Source organism: Triticum urartu, chromosome 4A (genome assembly GCF_056163025.1).
Source record: "Triticum urartu cultivar PI428250 chromosome 4A, HENAU_Tu73, whole genome shotgun sequence".
Classification (NCBI taxonomy): domain Eukaryota; kingdom Viridiplantae; phylum Streptophyta; class Magnoliopsida; order Poales; family Poaceae; genus Triticum; species Triticum urartu.
In genome coordinates this window covers 435,351,697-435,364,797 of record NC_141876.1, presented here as the reverse complement: position 1 = coordinate 435,364,797, position 13,101 = coordinate 435,351,697, and the positions used below count along the sequence as shown (strand labels likewise).

Genomic DNA, 13,101 nt, shown 5'->3' with positions numbered 1-13,101 from the left:
TACGTACGCCGGCACGCCTCCCGACGCACGCGCCGGGCGAGCGCTAGCCCATCTCCAGCTCCACCACCATCATCATCTCCATGATCTCCATGCATGCACAGCTCGCCTCGCCGCTTTGCCGCTTTCTGACAAAATTCCGCGCCCTTTTTGTCGACGGGCACTGAAAGAGAGGAGGAGGGGAGGGAGGAGGGGCGGGGAGGAAAAGGCCCAAAGCCCCGGGTGGGTGGGCGTGCCCGAGCCGAATCTTGGCATTTCTAGGGATTCTGATGAGGCTTTACGGTCTTTTGGCTTGCCGGCGAGGGGAGCGTGTCCTTGACGAGACCGACCCGCCACCACCCTGTGGGGAGGGGGAGAGAAGCTTCGGCGCTGCTTCCTCTGCTCATTGCCGCCGCTATTTATAGCCCACGTACGTAGTACGTGGTCATCACTTGCACAGCCAGCTCAGACTCCTACGCCGCCCACGTACCTCACTCACCTCAGGTGAAGCTAGCTAGTGAAGTGAGCTTAGGCAAGTCAAGTCCGTGATGGATTTGAAGAGGGTGCTGGACATCGTGGAGGAGGAGGTGGTGGACGGCGACGAGGAGGAGCTCGCCTCCCCGGACGCCAAGCGCCGGCGAACGCTTCTCAAGTGAGTGCATTCTTGCTTCTCTACAGAATGGTGTCAGGCTTTGAGTTTGCTTGGTTCTGACGATGCTTGGCACCTTTTGCTCTGTGCAGTAGTAGCTCGATGCAGGAGGCCATTGGCGCGCAGTACATGCAGAAGCATCTGCCCAAGCTGGAGCCCTTTCTGCGCCGAGTTGTAAGCACATTTCTCTCCATGTTTGTTTACTCTGCAGAACTCGCTTCTTCGGCAGCAATGCGCTGACTCTGTTGCGGATTCAGGTGCAGGAAGAAGTGCACAATGTTCTTATCCGCCACATCGATTCGGCTCACAGGTTAGTGCCTAAATACTACTGCTGTGTTTAGTGATTCAATCTTCTGTGAACAGTTACATGCTTCATTTACATGCTATCCAAGGTTACTACTAAGCACTACTAGCGACAATATTATGAAGCAGATATAACTCTGAAGATCATTTTCACTGTTGAATTTGCAATTTTAACAAAGTCGTTGCAAATAATATGGACCTGAATATACTACCCGTAATGCTGTTGAAAATCCTTTAAATTGCCACCATATGGTTGTTACAAACATTAGGCAGTGCAGTAGCGGTAGTCCCTTTTTAAACTTTATAGGGCTGCTAATTCTACTTTGGCCGAAAGTGTTAAGTTATAGGCTCCTTCCTGTTTTTCTGGCTAAATTTCTGCTCTGCATTACTCAGGCTTCCACTTCAGTTAAAGACGAGCAGCAAAAGATACAAGCTGCAGTTCCAGGGCAACCTGCCTCAGACCCTTTTCACGGGCAACAGGGTAGAAGCAGAGAACAAGCAGCCACTTCGAATTGTTCTCACCGACGCCGTCAACAACCAGCTGATCACCTCAGGCCCCTTGTCCTCCATGAAGGTGGAGCTCCTCGTTCTCGACGGCGACTTCAACGCCGACGAGCGCCTTGAGCACACCGAAAAGGAGTTCAGCGAGAGCATAGTCTTCGAGAGAGAAGGCAAGAGGCCGCTGCTGTCCGGTGAGGTGGTCATTGTGCTCGAGAAAGGCGTGGGCTCTGTCCGCGACATCTCCTTCACGGACAACTCTAGCTGGATCAGAAGCAGGAAGTTCAGGCTCGGCGCGAGGATGTCTCGCGCCAGCTCCATCGAAGAGAGGGTGCAGGAGGCTGTCAGCAATCCCTTCCTGGTGAAGGATCACCGTGGTGAAGGTTTGTGATTATTGATACTACATATTTTAACCAAACGAAATTATTGCAATCTTTTTTTCCCTTGTAGTCTAACTGACTGGTTGAACTTTTTACTTTTCAGTGTACAAGAAGCATCACCCTCCTGCGTTGGCTGACGACGTATGGCGTTTGGAAAAGATTGGGAAAGACGGCGTTTTCCACAAGAAGCTCGCTGACTTTGGCATCCACACCGTTCAGGACTTCCTCAGGAACTTGGTGATGGATCAATATGGACTGCGCGGCGTAAGAACCTGGACTGCCTCTTTTTTACAGAGTTTCACGTACTCTACAAACTATATATTCTCATCACGTGTGCCATTTTCAGTTGCTCGGCAGTGGGATGTCGAACAAAATGTGGGAGTCAACCGTGGAGCATGCCCGGGAGTGCGTCCTGGACGACAAGCTCTACTCCTACTGCAGCGAGCACGGGATCATCCTGCTCTTCAACTGCATCCATGAAATCATCGGGGTGGTGGTCGGGAGTAACTGCTTCTCCGTGAACGCCCTCACCGCAACGCAGAAGGTACTGCACTTCATTTCGGTCTGTGTCTCTCATGAACAATATGTGGGTCGTTCGTAAACATAACAGCATCGCGTTGCATGCAGGCGCTGGTGGTGAAGCTGCAGCAGGACGCCTACAAGTTCCCCGGCCGCATCGTGGAATTCAAGGTGCAGTCGCAGAGCGCCGACCAGTCGCCGACAGCGCCGGCGCCGCCGGGTCCAGCGAGCGCGCAGATGCCGGGCATTCCTCCTCAAGGTGGTCAGTCTTCTCCCACCAGGTGTTTGTTGGTTGGTTCCGTCCTAAGGCCGTAGCCCCCCATCATCTCACTCTTACTTTTGTTTCTTGTGTCTGATCAGGCGAGGCGAACCCACAGCCACAGGACCATGGCCTGCTGCCCCTCCACGATGCCGCCCTGGGCCTGGAGGATGTTCTGCACCAGCACCACCACCGCCACCACCATAGCGAGCCCTGGATCACCAATGGCTTCGACGCGACGAGGGACCCTTTCGACATGCTGCAGTTCAGTGGGCCGTCTCAGCCGTGCGGGCTGCTGCTCTCCAGCACCGGGGCGAGGTTGTGATCCATGCAGAGCCTCGCTAGCTGTGACTAACTGTCTGCTAAGTGCTAACACGTACTCGCATGTCGTTGCTGTTTCGTGGGTTGGGGTGATGCATGCAGAGAGAGAAGGCAATAAAAGTAGGTAGCGTGATAGGATTTGTAGGACATGGGGGTCTTGTAAAATGTGATATTACAAAGGCACTAATCTGGATTTTCTCCATGCTAGGAGCCTCGATCTCCTGTATGTGTAAAAGGTGCTTGCTGCTTAGACTTTATTTGGTTGTGTGTCAATTTTTCCCAAGGCAAAGGATGCCCCACTTGTAAGTTGTAACCTTTCTCTGTCCGCAAAGGACAGTGAAATGAAATAAACTTGTAATCTTTCTCAGCGTACGGAGGACATTTAAATGAAGTAAGCCTGAAATCTTTCTTGGAAACGACCACAACGGACGTGCCTATACTTGCTTTAGCGTACGGCGCCTCGCAGCTTTGCTCTCGTCCACGTGCCCGAGGTAATCCTAAAATTATTAAGCTCCCTAGGAATAGAGGCATAGAAGAGCTCCAAAGTCTTTCTTAGAAGTGGACCCCACATGTAAGGGTATGGTAGGGTCATGGGTCCTGCATGACAGTATCGAAATCCACATCCCATTAAAGCATTTTAAAAAGAATATTAATGTATTTTTGTGAATTTCCAAAAATGTTCACAATTTTAAAAACATTCTTGAATTAAAATAAATTTAATAAATTTTAAAATTCTTCATGATTAATAAAAAATATTTATGAGTTCTAAAAGACTGTTCATGAGTTTTATAATTGTTCATGATTTTTAGTAATAGTCAGAATTTTTTTAAATTTTTTTTAAATGTAAAAAATCATGGATTTTAAAAATATATTCACAATTTTTATATTTATTTTGAATTTTAAAAAATATTCAAGATTTTGAATTATGTTCCTGAATTTTTAAAATATTCATAAATTTATAAAAAAATCATGAATTGTATAAAATAAAAATAAAATAAATATAAAAATGAACAGGAAAGTAAAACATGGACAAAAGGGTAGACAAAAAAATAAAAAATAAAATGAAACCTTCCTACCTCAAGGACTGTCCTACATGACCAACCCAATACAGCCCGCGGGGGTCCGTGTTTGCTTGACCGCCTCCACAGTAAGCACGGAATGTGAATTGACATAATAAGTTTTGGGAGAAAATAGGCTTAATTTCAAAACCAAAGGACGGCGTTGTAAAGCGCATGTTATCCTCTAGTAGCTATGAAGTATCAAGTTATTAGAGTGACAATTGGTACAGATAGGGTCATTGCATACGGTTTAAAACCACACGAGCAGTCATGCACATGACTGGAGAAAACATGTGAATGGGTAGTCCGCTGCACACAAATTTCTAAAACAATGTGTGTGCGATGATTAAACAAATGCACATGGTCGAAAAATAAGCAAACATTTGTGACCAGGGATCTATCGCTTACATGTGTGTGATTGTTTGGACCATTACACACGATCACGAAAGGGGAAACGTTTGTGATTTAGGTCCTATTGGACACGGTTCAGAACACCTAAATGTGTGAGATTGTTTCAACCCCCACACACGCTTCATCTAAGTCTATGATGGTTCATTCCATTGTGCGTGTTGACCTTCTACTTTATGAGTGAGATTGCGTTTAGCATCGGACAAGGTTGATTTAAAGCTCATGTGTGGGACTAGGAGCTATCGCACACCATCCAAAATCATTTCGGGGGGGGGGGGGGGGGGGGTCTGTTGTAGAGTCCAAGCACACTTGTTTCGTTGTTCCATACCATGTGCGATGATTGTGCAAACGCATACAATTTGATTCTCGACAACGTGTTTCTTATCCTATCATACACACTCACTTGTAGAGAACCGTGTGCGATTTAACTAAGCACAGCCAAATAAGATTGTCAAATTGAAATAGTTATACAAAAAGAAAATTCGCGAGAATATGCACAAATATTGCCCACGTTATTGTAGGATTGAAAGGCGTCTAGAGGGGTGATGGATAGAGATTAGCAAGGACCAATTAGCGATTATAATGTTTCATAACTTTTAGGTAGATTTTGGCATCAGCTAAATAGCAACAAGTATAGCCTACACATGCATATCTAGAGTATGGGCAGTGAAAAATAACAATCATGCAAATGTTAGTAGTTAGGTACTAGAGTTTGAGATTCGAAAACAAAGGTTGACCGGGAAGATTTTTGGCCCGTGGTTCCGATATATGGTGCTATCATACGTCCATGTTGATAGTGGCTTCAATCTCCCGGATCAATGATCTCAGGGATAACGGTTGCGAGATTCCACGAGGGAATCGAATCCATAAAGGGCTCCACCTACAAAGGGTCCACGAAGAAGCAACTTTGCATATCCCATCATGGCTTACGCCCAAGAGGGACTAGCCTCATTTCGGGTAGATCTTCACGAAGTAGGTGATCTTCTTGCCCTCACAAACTTCTTGGTTTCTTCACGAGATTTGAAGACTCCCAAGAACACCTAGTCAATCTAGGAGGCGCCACCCTCTAAAAAGTAATAGGTGGGTTTGTTGATGATGTACTTATTGCTCTTGTGCTTCAAAAGATAATCTCCTCAACACTCAAACACTCTTTCACGGATTTTGGCCTTGGGACGGGAGAGGGTTTGGGTAGAAAGCAATGAGATGACTAGAAGTCAAGGTTCTATGGCTGGAGTGGAACCCCTGTGATCTCAACAGAAGGATGCGGAAATCTCTCTCAGAAATATGGGTATGGAATGTTTATGCTTCCCTCTAGTTGCTCTTTGAGAGTTTGGTGGAGTGGGTGGGGTATAGCAGCACCAAATCCAACCATTACACATCTTTATGCACTATTCAGTGGGACCGGGTGAAACCACTCGGTGAGACCAATCAGTACAAAAGGTTTGAACTTTAGGCGTTTTCAATCAATGAGACAGGGTGAAAACGTTTGGTGGCTCTGAGTTGTGATGACCTAAGCACCTTCCATACTTCAGTGTCACCGACTGAAACCGCTCGGAAATTCCGAATGAATTTCAGTTGAAAACAGAAGGTTGGCAAGTGCTCTTCGTGGGAGTGAAGTGTCAACTCGGTGGAACCGAAGTTCTAGGGTTTAGGCAACGACTATGTCATGAATGGCTCAATGACTCTAGGTGTGTCTCTTTCAGTGAGTCTGAGTTTCACTTAGGGTTTGTGACATAGTAGAATGTGAGAATTTGAATGAGGCTTTTGGAGCTTGATGTCTAAGCGCTTGAGTAGTGAGTCCATGATCACAACTTCATCCCCTTTCGATATGGCATACCTATGGACTCAGTGTGATCTTGGATCGCTGAAACATAAAATGGAGTCTTGGGGCTTGGCCAACACTTGTACTTAGTATCTTGAGGGGTCCACATTCACTTTCCAAAGTTTTGCCTAAGTTGAACTTCCTGAAATACTCTCAAGGAAAACATTAGTCCAACAATATGTGTGTTGACATGAATTACCGAACGATCAAGGGGGTGAATGTGCTTTTAACCTCTCCCTTTTTTGTAATTGATGACAACATAAATCAAAGCTGTAATGAAGAAATATTAATTGAAGAACAATATGAAGTTTTGACAAACCTGAGATATATAGGAGCTCCCCCTAAGATTAGGCATATTTAGAATTTTTCTTTTGAAATGCAAATGCACAATTGAATAGGTACCGGAGACTCTTCTATATCACATGAATCTTGGTGGAGTGCATCAGAGCATAGGGACATGAATCCTAGCTAAATACATATATTTACAACAAGAAAGAGATGACATTAAAGTGAAAGATACACACACAAAACTGAAATACCAAGCAGAGATTCATGAAGAGATAAACTTGTGAAAATAAGGTCAGAAAACACAAGGATCTCACTGAGAACATGAAAAGTACTGCAATTAACTAAGATAGGGAAGACATGCATAAGAATGAGTACTACTTGTATGAAATTTAATGTTTCCAAAGAATTTGACTGAAACAAATTCAATAGGATCTTAATAAGATCCACCCCCACCCCCCTCCTATTGGATTTCTTCTCCCCGTGTATCATGAGACTTTTATTGGGAGTAGGTTTATGAGGTAAGAGAAAATCTTGATAAATATCAAATAACAATTTCAATACCAGTTTCTCCCGATGTGCATATCACTTTTAATAGATAAGTTCTCACCCCTTTAGATATAAGCTTTGATGTGCATATCTCTTTCCCTTTGACATCAATTTCCAAGAAGGGTTAAGTCCTCTTGTTTGTATATGTCAAATGGTAAGGATTATAAATTTGCACAAGAAGTGTCATGGTAATTTGGAGAGTTTGTAATAGAGGGTCATTGAGTAAAGCCCGGAAAGTATAATTAAGTATAATTCAATAGAAAACGTTTGGCAAACTTTCTCTTATATGTGCAGTTTGGAGTCTCCAAGCAGAATCAATTGGATTTTTCGATGGCTAGTTAATGATAAGGAACATGCTTCGATGTTACCTTAGCATTTTTCGTCGGTCTGACCGACGTGCCATGGAATAGTCGATTGAATATTTCGGTTTCACCAAGTGAGTGAGTTTCATTCGGTATGACCGAGAATTAAGATTGTAGAAGGTTCAACTCTGGTGTCTCTGAAATTTTTCCTTTTGAAGGGACTGATTACACTTAGATAGGGGAGGGAGGGGGGGTTTGTACTGTCACCGGCGCCAGGCGCCAAATAGGGTTTGGGACTTCCCTGTTTAGATTACAGTTCTTTATTTGCTCAAAAAGAACAGCTGAGGGAACTAGGTTTGAAAAAAAAACAGCTCAAGGAAGTAAGCCTGTAATTCTTTGCTGATATGGGCATAGCTGGCAGCGGCAGCTCTATAAATTAACATGACGATATTTGGATGCTTCAGTGCTCAAGGCCAGGAACGGGCACTTCAACAAAAAGGAAGAAAGCGATCTACCATATGTCAATATTCGTAGTATGCTTTCTGTTATCCTCACCTTGCAGTCGGAACGAGATCCTCTGACTCAAGGGAAGTTAGTATACGGGAAAATATCTGGTGCTAACTTGCCTTCTCTATTTTAAACATGAAGGCCATTGTACCTACCTAACTTGCCTCCTAAATGTCAGAGGATCCACAGTCATCAGAACACAGCGGGAAACAATTGTACATCATTTGGATTATGAGATCAATCAATCTCCAGTCAAGAGTTTTATCTTACCGCCAGACAAGTTGCGCCGTTGTCTCCCTGCTGATCAGATTTAGTAGTGAAATTACATGACAAGCGCAACAAAAACCAACCCAGAATGCAGTAGTAGCTTCGATAAGGATAGCATCAAACATTAGTCAGTTCGGTTCCATACAAGGTACATTTCAGAGCAGCAACGAGGAGCTTTGCCGTCGCTTCCTGAAACAGTTTTAAGCTAGTCATTTCACTTCACAGACTAAGGTACACAGAAAAACCTAGTGCTGAATTTCTGGGAGCCATCTTCTCAGAGCAAATGGAAATTTCATCAGCGCTCCTGATAGACAACAAGCTTGTTAGTGGCCCAATTTGTTCAGTTCAGGCCAGAACACAGTTAGTTTCACCCAAATAATTCTTCGATCCAGTGACAAACAGTTTATTCTCCCCTCTCTTCACATAGAGCAGAAAAACTGAACCAGAATACTAGTTCTCATGGACGAGCACCAGTCAGTGCTACTGGTACTTTCAAGTGCATGCAGTCGAGCGATTAGATCTTTTACCTTCCATTGCATCCTTCTTTTTTCTACAACCGGAACAAAGATAAGGACAGCTCGATGGTGTTGACGGGGCAGAGCAGTAACCTCCCCCATTATCTGTTATTAAATCTTCGAATGGCACTTGGTCCACTTGACAGATCGCACAGCGAAATGGGGGCAAATTTGCTTTTGACAGGGAATTCCTACCCAACCTGCAAAAGCCAGGGGACAAGATGTTACTATGCTGTCAAAAGGCTTAAAATGAACACGGTGAAGTAGAATACCAGATGGCATTCCTCAAACAAACAAAATGTCAATCAGCAATATATCTCAACAGCCAAGTGGACAAACTGATAAGAGAAGCATGTAATGACTGAGGCCATTAATTTATTATACAGCAGATTGTATATGGCTAGATGCTGCGGTGGAGGTTGATTCCTCTTCCCAGATCTGGTCGGGGCCTGGTAGCGGCCGGCAGCATCCCGGTCCGATGCGCATCGGGCGTGCGGCAGCAGGACTCGGCGGCCAGCGAGGGTTGGATCCCGGGGCGGCGGCCCCGGACGTCGGAGGACTGTGTCGGCGGCTGTGGACTCGCGACGGGCGGCGGCCGCGGTGGTGGACGATCCGTGCACAAGACGCTTGATGGAGGCCATTGGAACAGATCTGGGTGAAGACCTGCTCGCGGTTGCTGCCGAGGCCGGCGATGGCGGCACTATTTGGTGTCGTTCCCTTGTTGAAGGCATCGCTGTTGAGAAGTTCCAAGCCACTATCTGCTACCTCCGGGGGAAACCCTAGATCAGTAGATCGGATGACGGCGGCATTATTGTGTCGTTTACCTCTTGGGGCGTCATTCTTGGAGGTGTACACGGGCTCGAGGGACCAGTGGACGGAATAATTGGTGGAGCGGTGATTCATCCTGCACATTAATGGTGACGATTCTCGGTGGCGTGGCGCAGTGGAGACTCGGCGCCCGATGTGTGGCGTGGGACTCGCGCAGGAGGGTGACGTTATCAGGCGTCGTGGTGGTGTCGATGGCAGAGAGACCGGGCAAGGTGGTGTAGCAGTACAGCACTGAAGATGGACTGGAGGCAGGTGGATGCGGCGGCCTCATACCCGGCAGGCGTCCTGGTTGAGAAGTGCGCCGGACTGGTAGGTGCCCCATACCCGGCAGGCGTCCTGGTTGGGACCTCAGGTCTTAGATGTTTAGGTTTGGCTGCGATGTATGGTATTAGGCCCAGACTATCAGCGCCCCTTCATCAATTGGATAGGAGTAGCGACAATTGTTGCTTAGATGGTGGCTTTAGTCTTACTGTTGTATGACTTTGTAAGGTCTTGTGAGAATAATTAATAAAGTGGCCGTATGCATCGCCCAGATGCAGAGGCCGGGGGTCCTCCTCCTTTTCTAAAAAAAAAGCAGATTGTATATGGAAGAGCCAAAGTGAGATGCTCCTAGCGGCAGATGAAGTTTGCTCATTCCAGTGCTAACCATTCTTGAAAACCTGATCTTCTACTGACAATGAGAAAAGTAGGGTCCGTATTCAGGCGCTGTAGCGGCATACAAGATAAGAATCCTATCTTTCCAGACCACCTACTAGTCTAAAGAAGTACTACTGCAAGAGAAATGCAAACTAACAAAGGTGATATTCTAACATTACCTATGTTCCGTTACTAGAAGAAGCACAACAACTCAATAAATGACTACACAAATAGAAGTCATCTCAAAATCCTCGTTGTCCATCTCCAGTCAGAATGTGACGAGCAAAATATTTTTCGTGTATTACTTGGCTCTTTTGACCTTGGTCTACATTCTAATTTTCAACTAGACGGCATATTTAAGTAATGTTTAAAGGACGATGCCACCACAAGAGAAATGGACAATGCCACCACAAAGAACAGAAAACAGTCACCATTTGCGTGAATACATATCTGGCAAGTACACCAGCTATATGCACCTAACCAAGAGAGTGGAAAAATAGGTCCAGTAATTCAACAGCACCAAACATAAAGGCATGTCTGGTACCCAGGACATGGTACATAAGACCAATTCATGGAGAGCTTGTGCAATGTTGCTTTACTACTTTTCATGAAATATTAAATACAGTAGCTACAGATGATTGAACAACTGACGCCCAAAAAAAAAGACTACCAGTGCTAATCCAGAAACGTTCAGTTAGGGGGTGGATACAACCACTTGTTCTTCACCATCCAAAAGATGTATTGTATATCATCAAACTAAACCAGGGATAAGGAGATAAAAGTGAAGCAAAAGGAAATTATCCAATGACAAACACAAAATTCACATATGACAAATAAATGCACGACTAAAAACCATGTACTTTACTGATATGCATAGTATATAAAACAATATGAAGTGTAAGAGAAAAATAAGAACATGCCTTTCTTCCAACAATGCAGAGCCTTCTTCAAATAATTCCTCCACAAATCCAAATGAAGTAGACTTCTTTTTGTCACCAAGCTTTCCAACAGAGCTATGGGACCTCCTACCAAAAAGAAGAAACCTCAACTTGTTCTGATTTTGCTTTGGAGACGATGGTGGCGGTGTTGAACAATGATCAGATGGGATGATATCAACAACTACACAAGTTGTATCATCTTTCAATCCAGTTGTCTTTAGAGCTTGCTGTACAAGCAAAATTGATCTCAGTTAGATGGTCAAGACAATCAAGCATACTGCAGAAAGTATGGGACAATTTAACAACTGCAGTGAAATGCATACTGACCTTAACAACAAGCTTTGCGGCCAATTCTGCAGGCAAGCCTCTGCACGCCTGCGCTGCAATCTCTGAGGACACTGCATCCCATATTCCATCTGATGCAATTATTAGCCTTCCTCCAGCACTAGAGAGCTATGGCAAACCCAAAACACACATGTCAGTCAAGATACACTAGAATAAGGTACGCTCATGGCATTTGATCAAACTTCCAAAATTCACCTTCACTTGCTTGACATGTGGAATTGGCACGATGAACTCCCCAACATCGGTATCCCCAATTGATCTTGAAAGGCACAGTCCACCTGGCCAGCATCGGAGAGGGCCAACCTATATAAAAATAAACATAACAATTTACCCCCAAAGTTTATATCCAAATATGCAGTTGCATCCCCAAACTGATCCCAGTAGAGCGGTACCTGCTGCCCACCGCAAAGGTTCAGCCGGCTGACCTCCCCTCCACTCGCCGTGACACGCTCCCGCTCCTCTACATTCTCCTCTAGCCTGTGGTCAACGGTTAGCAGAGAGACCACACCACCTTGAGTGTCAAGGATGCACCTGGAGTCTCCGACTGACGCCACAGTCACGGTGAACCCATCGATGACGACCAACGTCGCCGTCGTCCCTGACATTTCCCCTGCACCAATTCCCAGAGTTAACAACATCTTAGTGATGAGATTCGCCGGGGAATATAATGGCATTGCAAGGACCTCTCTCTGAGTCTCACCCTTGCGCTGGAAGTCAATATCTGTCTTGACGAAGCCTGCCACAAGCGCGCGCGGCAGCACCTGCAGCCAGTCCTCGCGGCTGATACCCTGCGGCACGGCGCTCATCACGTCGTCGAGCAAGTGCTCCTTGCTGAACACCGCCGCCGACACGCCATTGTGGCCGTCGAACACCTACAGTCAGCAGATCCGAGAAACAAACACGCCCTCACATGGCCGAACCCGAGAGAGAAAAAACAAAAGGGGGCCTGCGAATAAGACAGTGCGCGTACGGCGAAGACGGAAAAGGCCGAGGAAGGGTCGCCGGGGACGCGGAGGCAGTCGGGCTTGACCAGGAAGTAGTCCTCGCCGCGCTTGGCGAAGCCGGAGTGGCCGTACCGCACGAGCGGGCGCTCGGAGCCGCCGCCGCGGAGCTCGCGGCCGATCAGCGTCGCCAGAGGCAGCGCCGGGGGCAGCGTCTCCTCATTGGAGGCGCTCTCCATCACAGCCCCCTGCTGCGGTCCTAGCGAAGAAGCGTCTTCCCAAGAACCCGCTCGAATGGCGCCATTTCTTGCGGGGAAAAGCTCTGGTCGGCGGCCCCGGCGGGGAAGGCTCCGAGCTGGATCTGAGACGACGCGACGGGTCCTCGTATTCCCGGGCCGGCGTCGCAATGCGGGCGGCGGCGAGCTGGGGTTTGGGGAATTCGGTGAAGGGAGTAAAGGCAGAAGGGACAGAGGAAGTCCGCCGACTCTAGAGTGACAAGGTGGAGAGGAGTAGAGTATTATGATTTGGAGAAATAGTGGGGGGTTTGGTTTGGTCCAAATTATTCAAGCTAAAAAAAACTTACTAAAATGAAGAGTACTTGCAAGCTTTTTATAAATAAATAAAGAGTAGTGGGATGGCTAGCCCAGTTGGGCTACCTAGGACTAGTGCTGATTAGCTTAGCTATAGGAGGTCAATGGTGGTTTACAGCTTTAGATTAAGAAACATGTGTCTGCCTGGATTTGCTCCGCTTGTCGTACCGTCGAGTGTGTATGTCTTTTTTCTCTGCGGAACCAT

The 13,101-nt window shown here is 46.3% G+C and overlaps 2 protein-coding genes across 6 annotated transcripts; one reads left to right on the top strand and one right to left on the bottom strand.

Moving 5' to 3' along the window:
• Positions 1–263: 263 nt before the first annotated feature.
• LOC125553918 (calmodulin-binding protein 60 D) lies at positions 264–3,300 on the top strand. 4 transcript variants are annotated; one of them, XM_048717568.2, is made up of 8 exons: positions 264–628; positions 721–799; positions 883–935; positions 1,322–1,809; positions 1,910–2,070; positions 2,153–2,350; positions 2,434–2,587; positions 2,686–3,300. In XM_048717568.2, exons 1-8 carry the CDS (start codon positions 525–527, stop codon positions 2,907–2,909), a joined length of 1,461 nt encoding a protein of 486 aa, XP_048573525.1. In that variant the 5' UTR covers positions 264–524; the 3' UTR covers positions 2,910–3,300. The 4 variants fall into 4 exon arrangements, with proteins under 4 accessions (XP_048573525.1, XP_048573523.1, XP_048573527.1 ...); XM_048717566.2 differs by having other exon boundaries at positions 269–628; positions 718–799; XM_048717570.2 differs by having other exon boundaries at positions 269–628; positions 718–799; positions 2,434–2,606.
• Positions 3,301–8,177: 4,877 nt separating this feature from the next.
• LOC125551934 (putative protein phosphatase 2C 33) lies at positions 8,178–12,827 on the bottom strand. 2 transcript variants are annotated; one of them, XM_048715348.2, is made up of 7 exons: positions 12,336–12,827; positions 12,066–12,237; positions 11,758–11,975; positions 11,561–11,668; positions 11,348–11,473; positions 11,003–11,247; positions 8,178–8,818 (listed from the first exon to the last, which is right to left on the bottom strand). In XM_048715348.2, exons 1-7 carry the CDS (start codon positions 12,543–12,545, stop codon positions 8,596–8,598), a joined length of 1,302 nt encoding a protein of 433 aa, XP_048571305.2. In that variant the 5' UTR covers positions 12,546–12,827; the 3' UTR covers positions 8,178–8,595. The 2 variants fall into 2 exon arrangements, with proteins under 2 accessions (XP_048571305.2, XP_048571304.2); XM_048715347.2 differs by having other exon boundaries at positions 11,758–12,237.
• Between the last annotated feature and the right edge of the window lie 274 nt (positions 12,828–13,101).

What these genes read in the sequence shown, in the direction of transcription:
- LOC125553918 (XM_048717566.2), top strand. Translation starts at nt 525, where the DNA reads ATGGATTTGAAGAGGGTGCTGGACATCGTGGAGGAGGAGGTGGTGGAC. An exon ending in AGCCCTTTCTGCGCCGAGTT is followed by an intron (nt 800 to 882) that starts GTAAGCACATTT and finishes TTGCGGATTCAG; the next exon opens with GTGCAGGAAGAAGTGCACAA. An exon ending in GAAGGATCACCGTGGTGAAG is followed by an intron (nt 1,810 to 1,909) that starts GTTTGTGATTAT and finishes TTTACTTTTCAG; the next exon opens with TGTACAAGAAGCATCACCCT.
- LOC125551934 (XM_048715347.2), bottom strand. Translation starts at nt 12,545, where the DNA reads ATGGAGAGCGCCTCCAATGAGGAGACGCTGCCCCCGGCGCTGCCTCTG. An exon ending in ACCTTTGCGGTGGGCAGCAG is followed by an intron (nt 11,669 to 11,757) that starts GTACCGCTCTAC and finishes ATTTTTATATAG; the next exon opens with GTTGGCCCTCTCCGATGCTG. An exon ending in CCGCAAAGCTTGTTGTTAAG is followed by an intron (nt 11,248 to 11,347) that starts GTCAGTATGCAT and finishes TTGCTTGTACAG; the next exon opens with CAAGCTCTAAAGACAACTGG.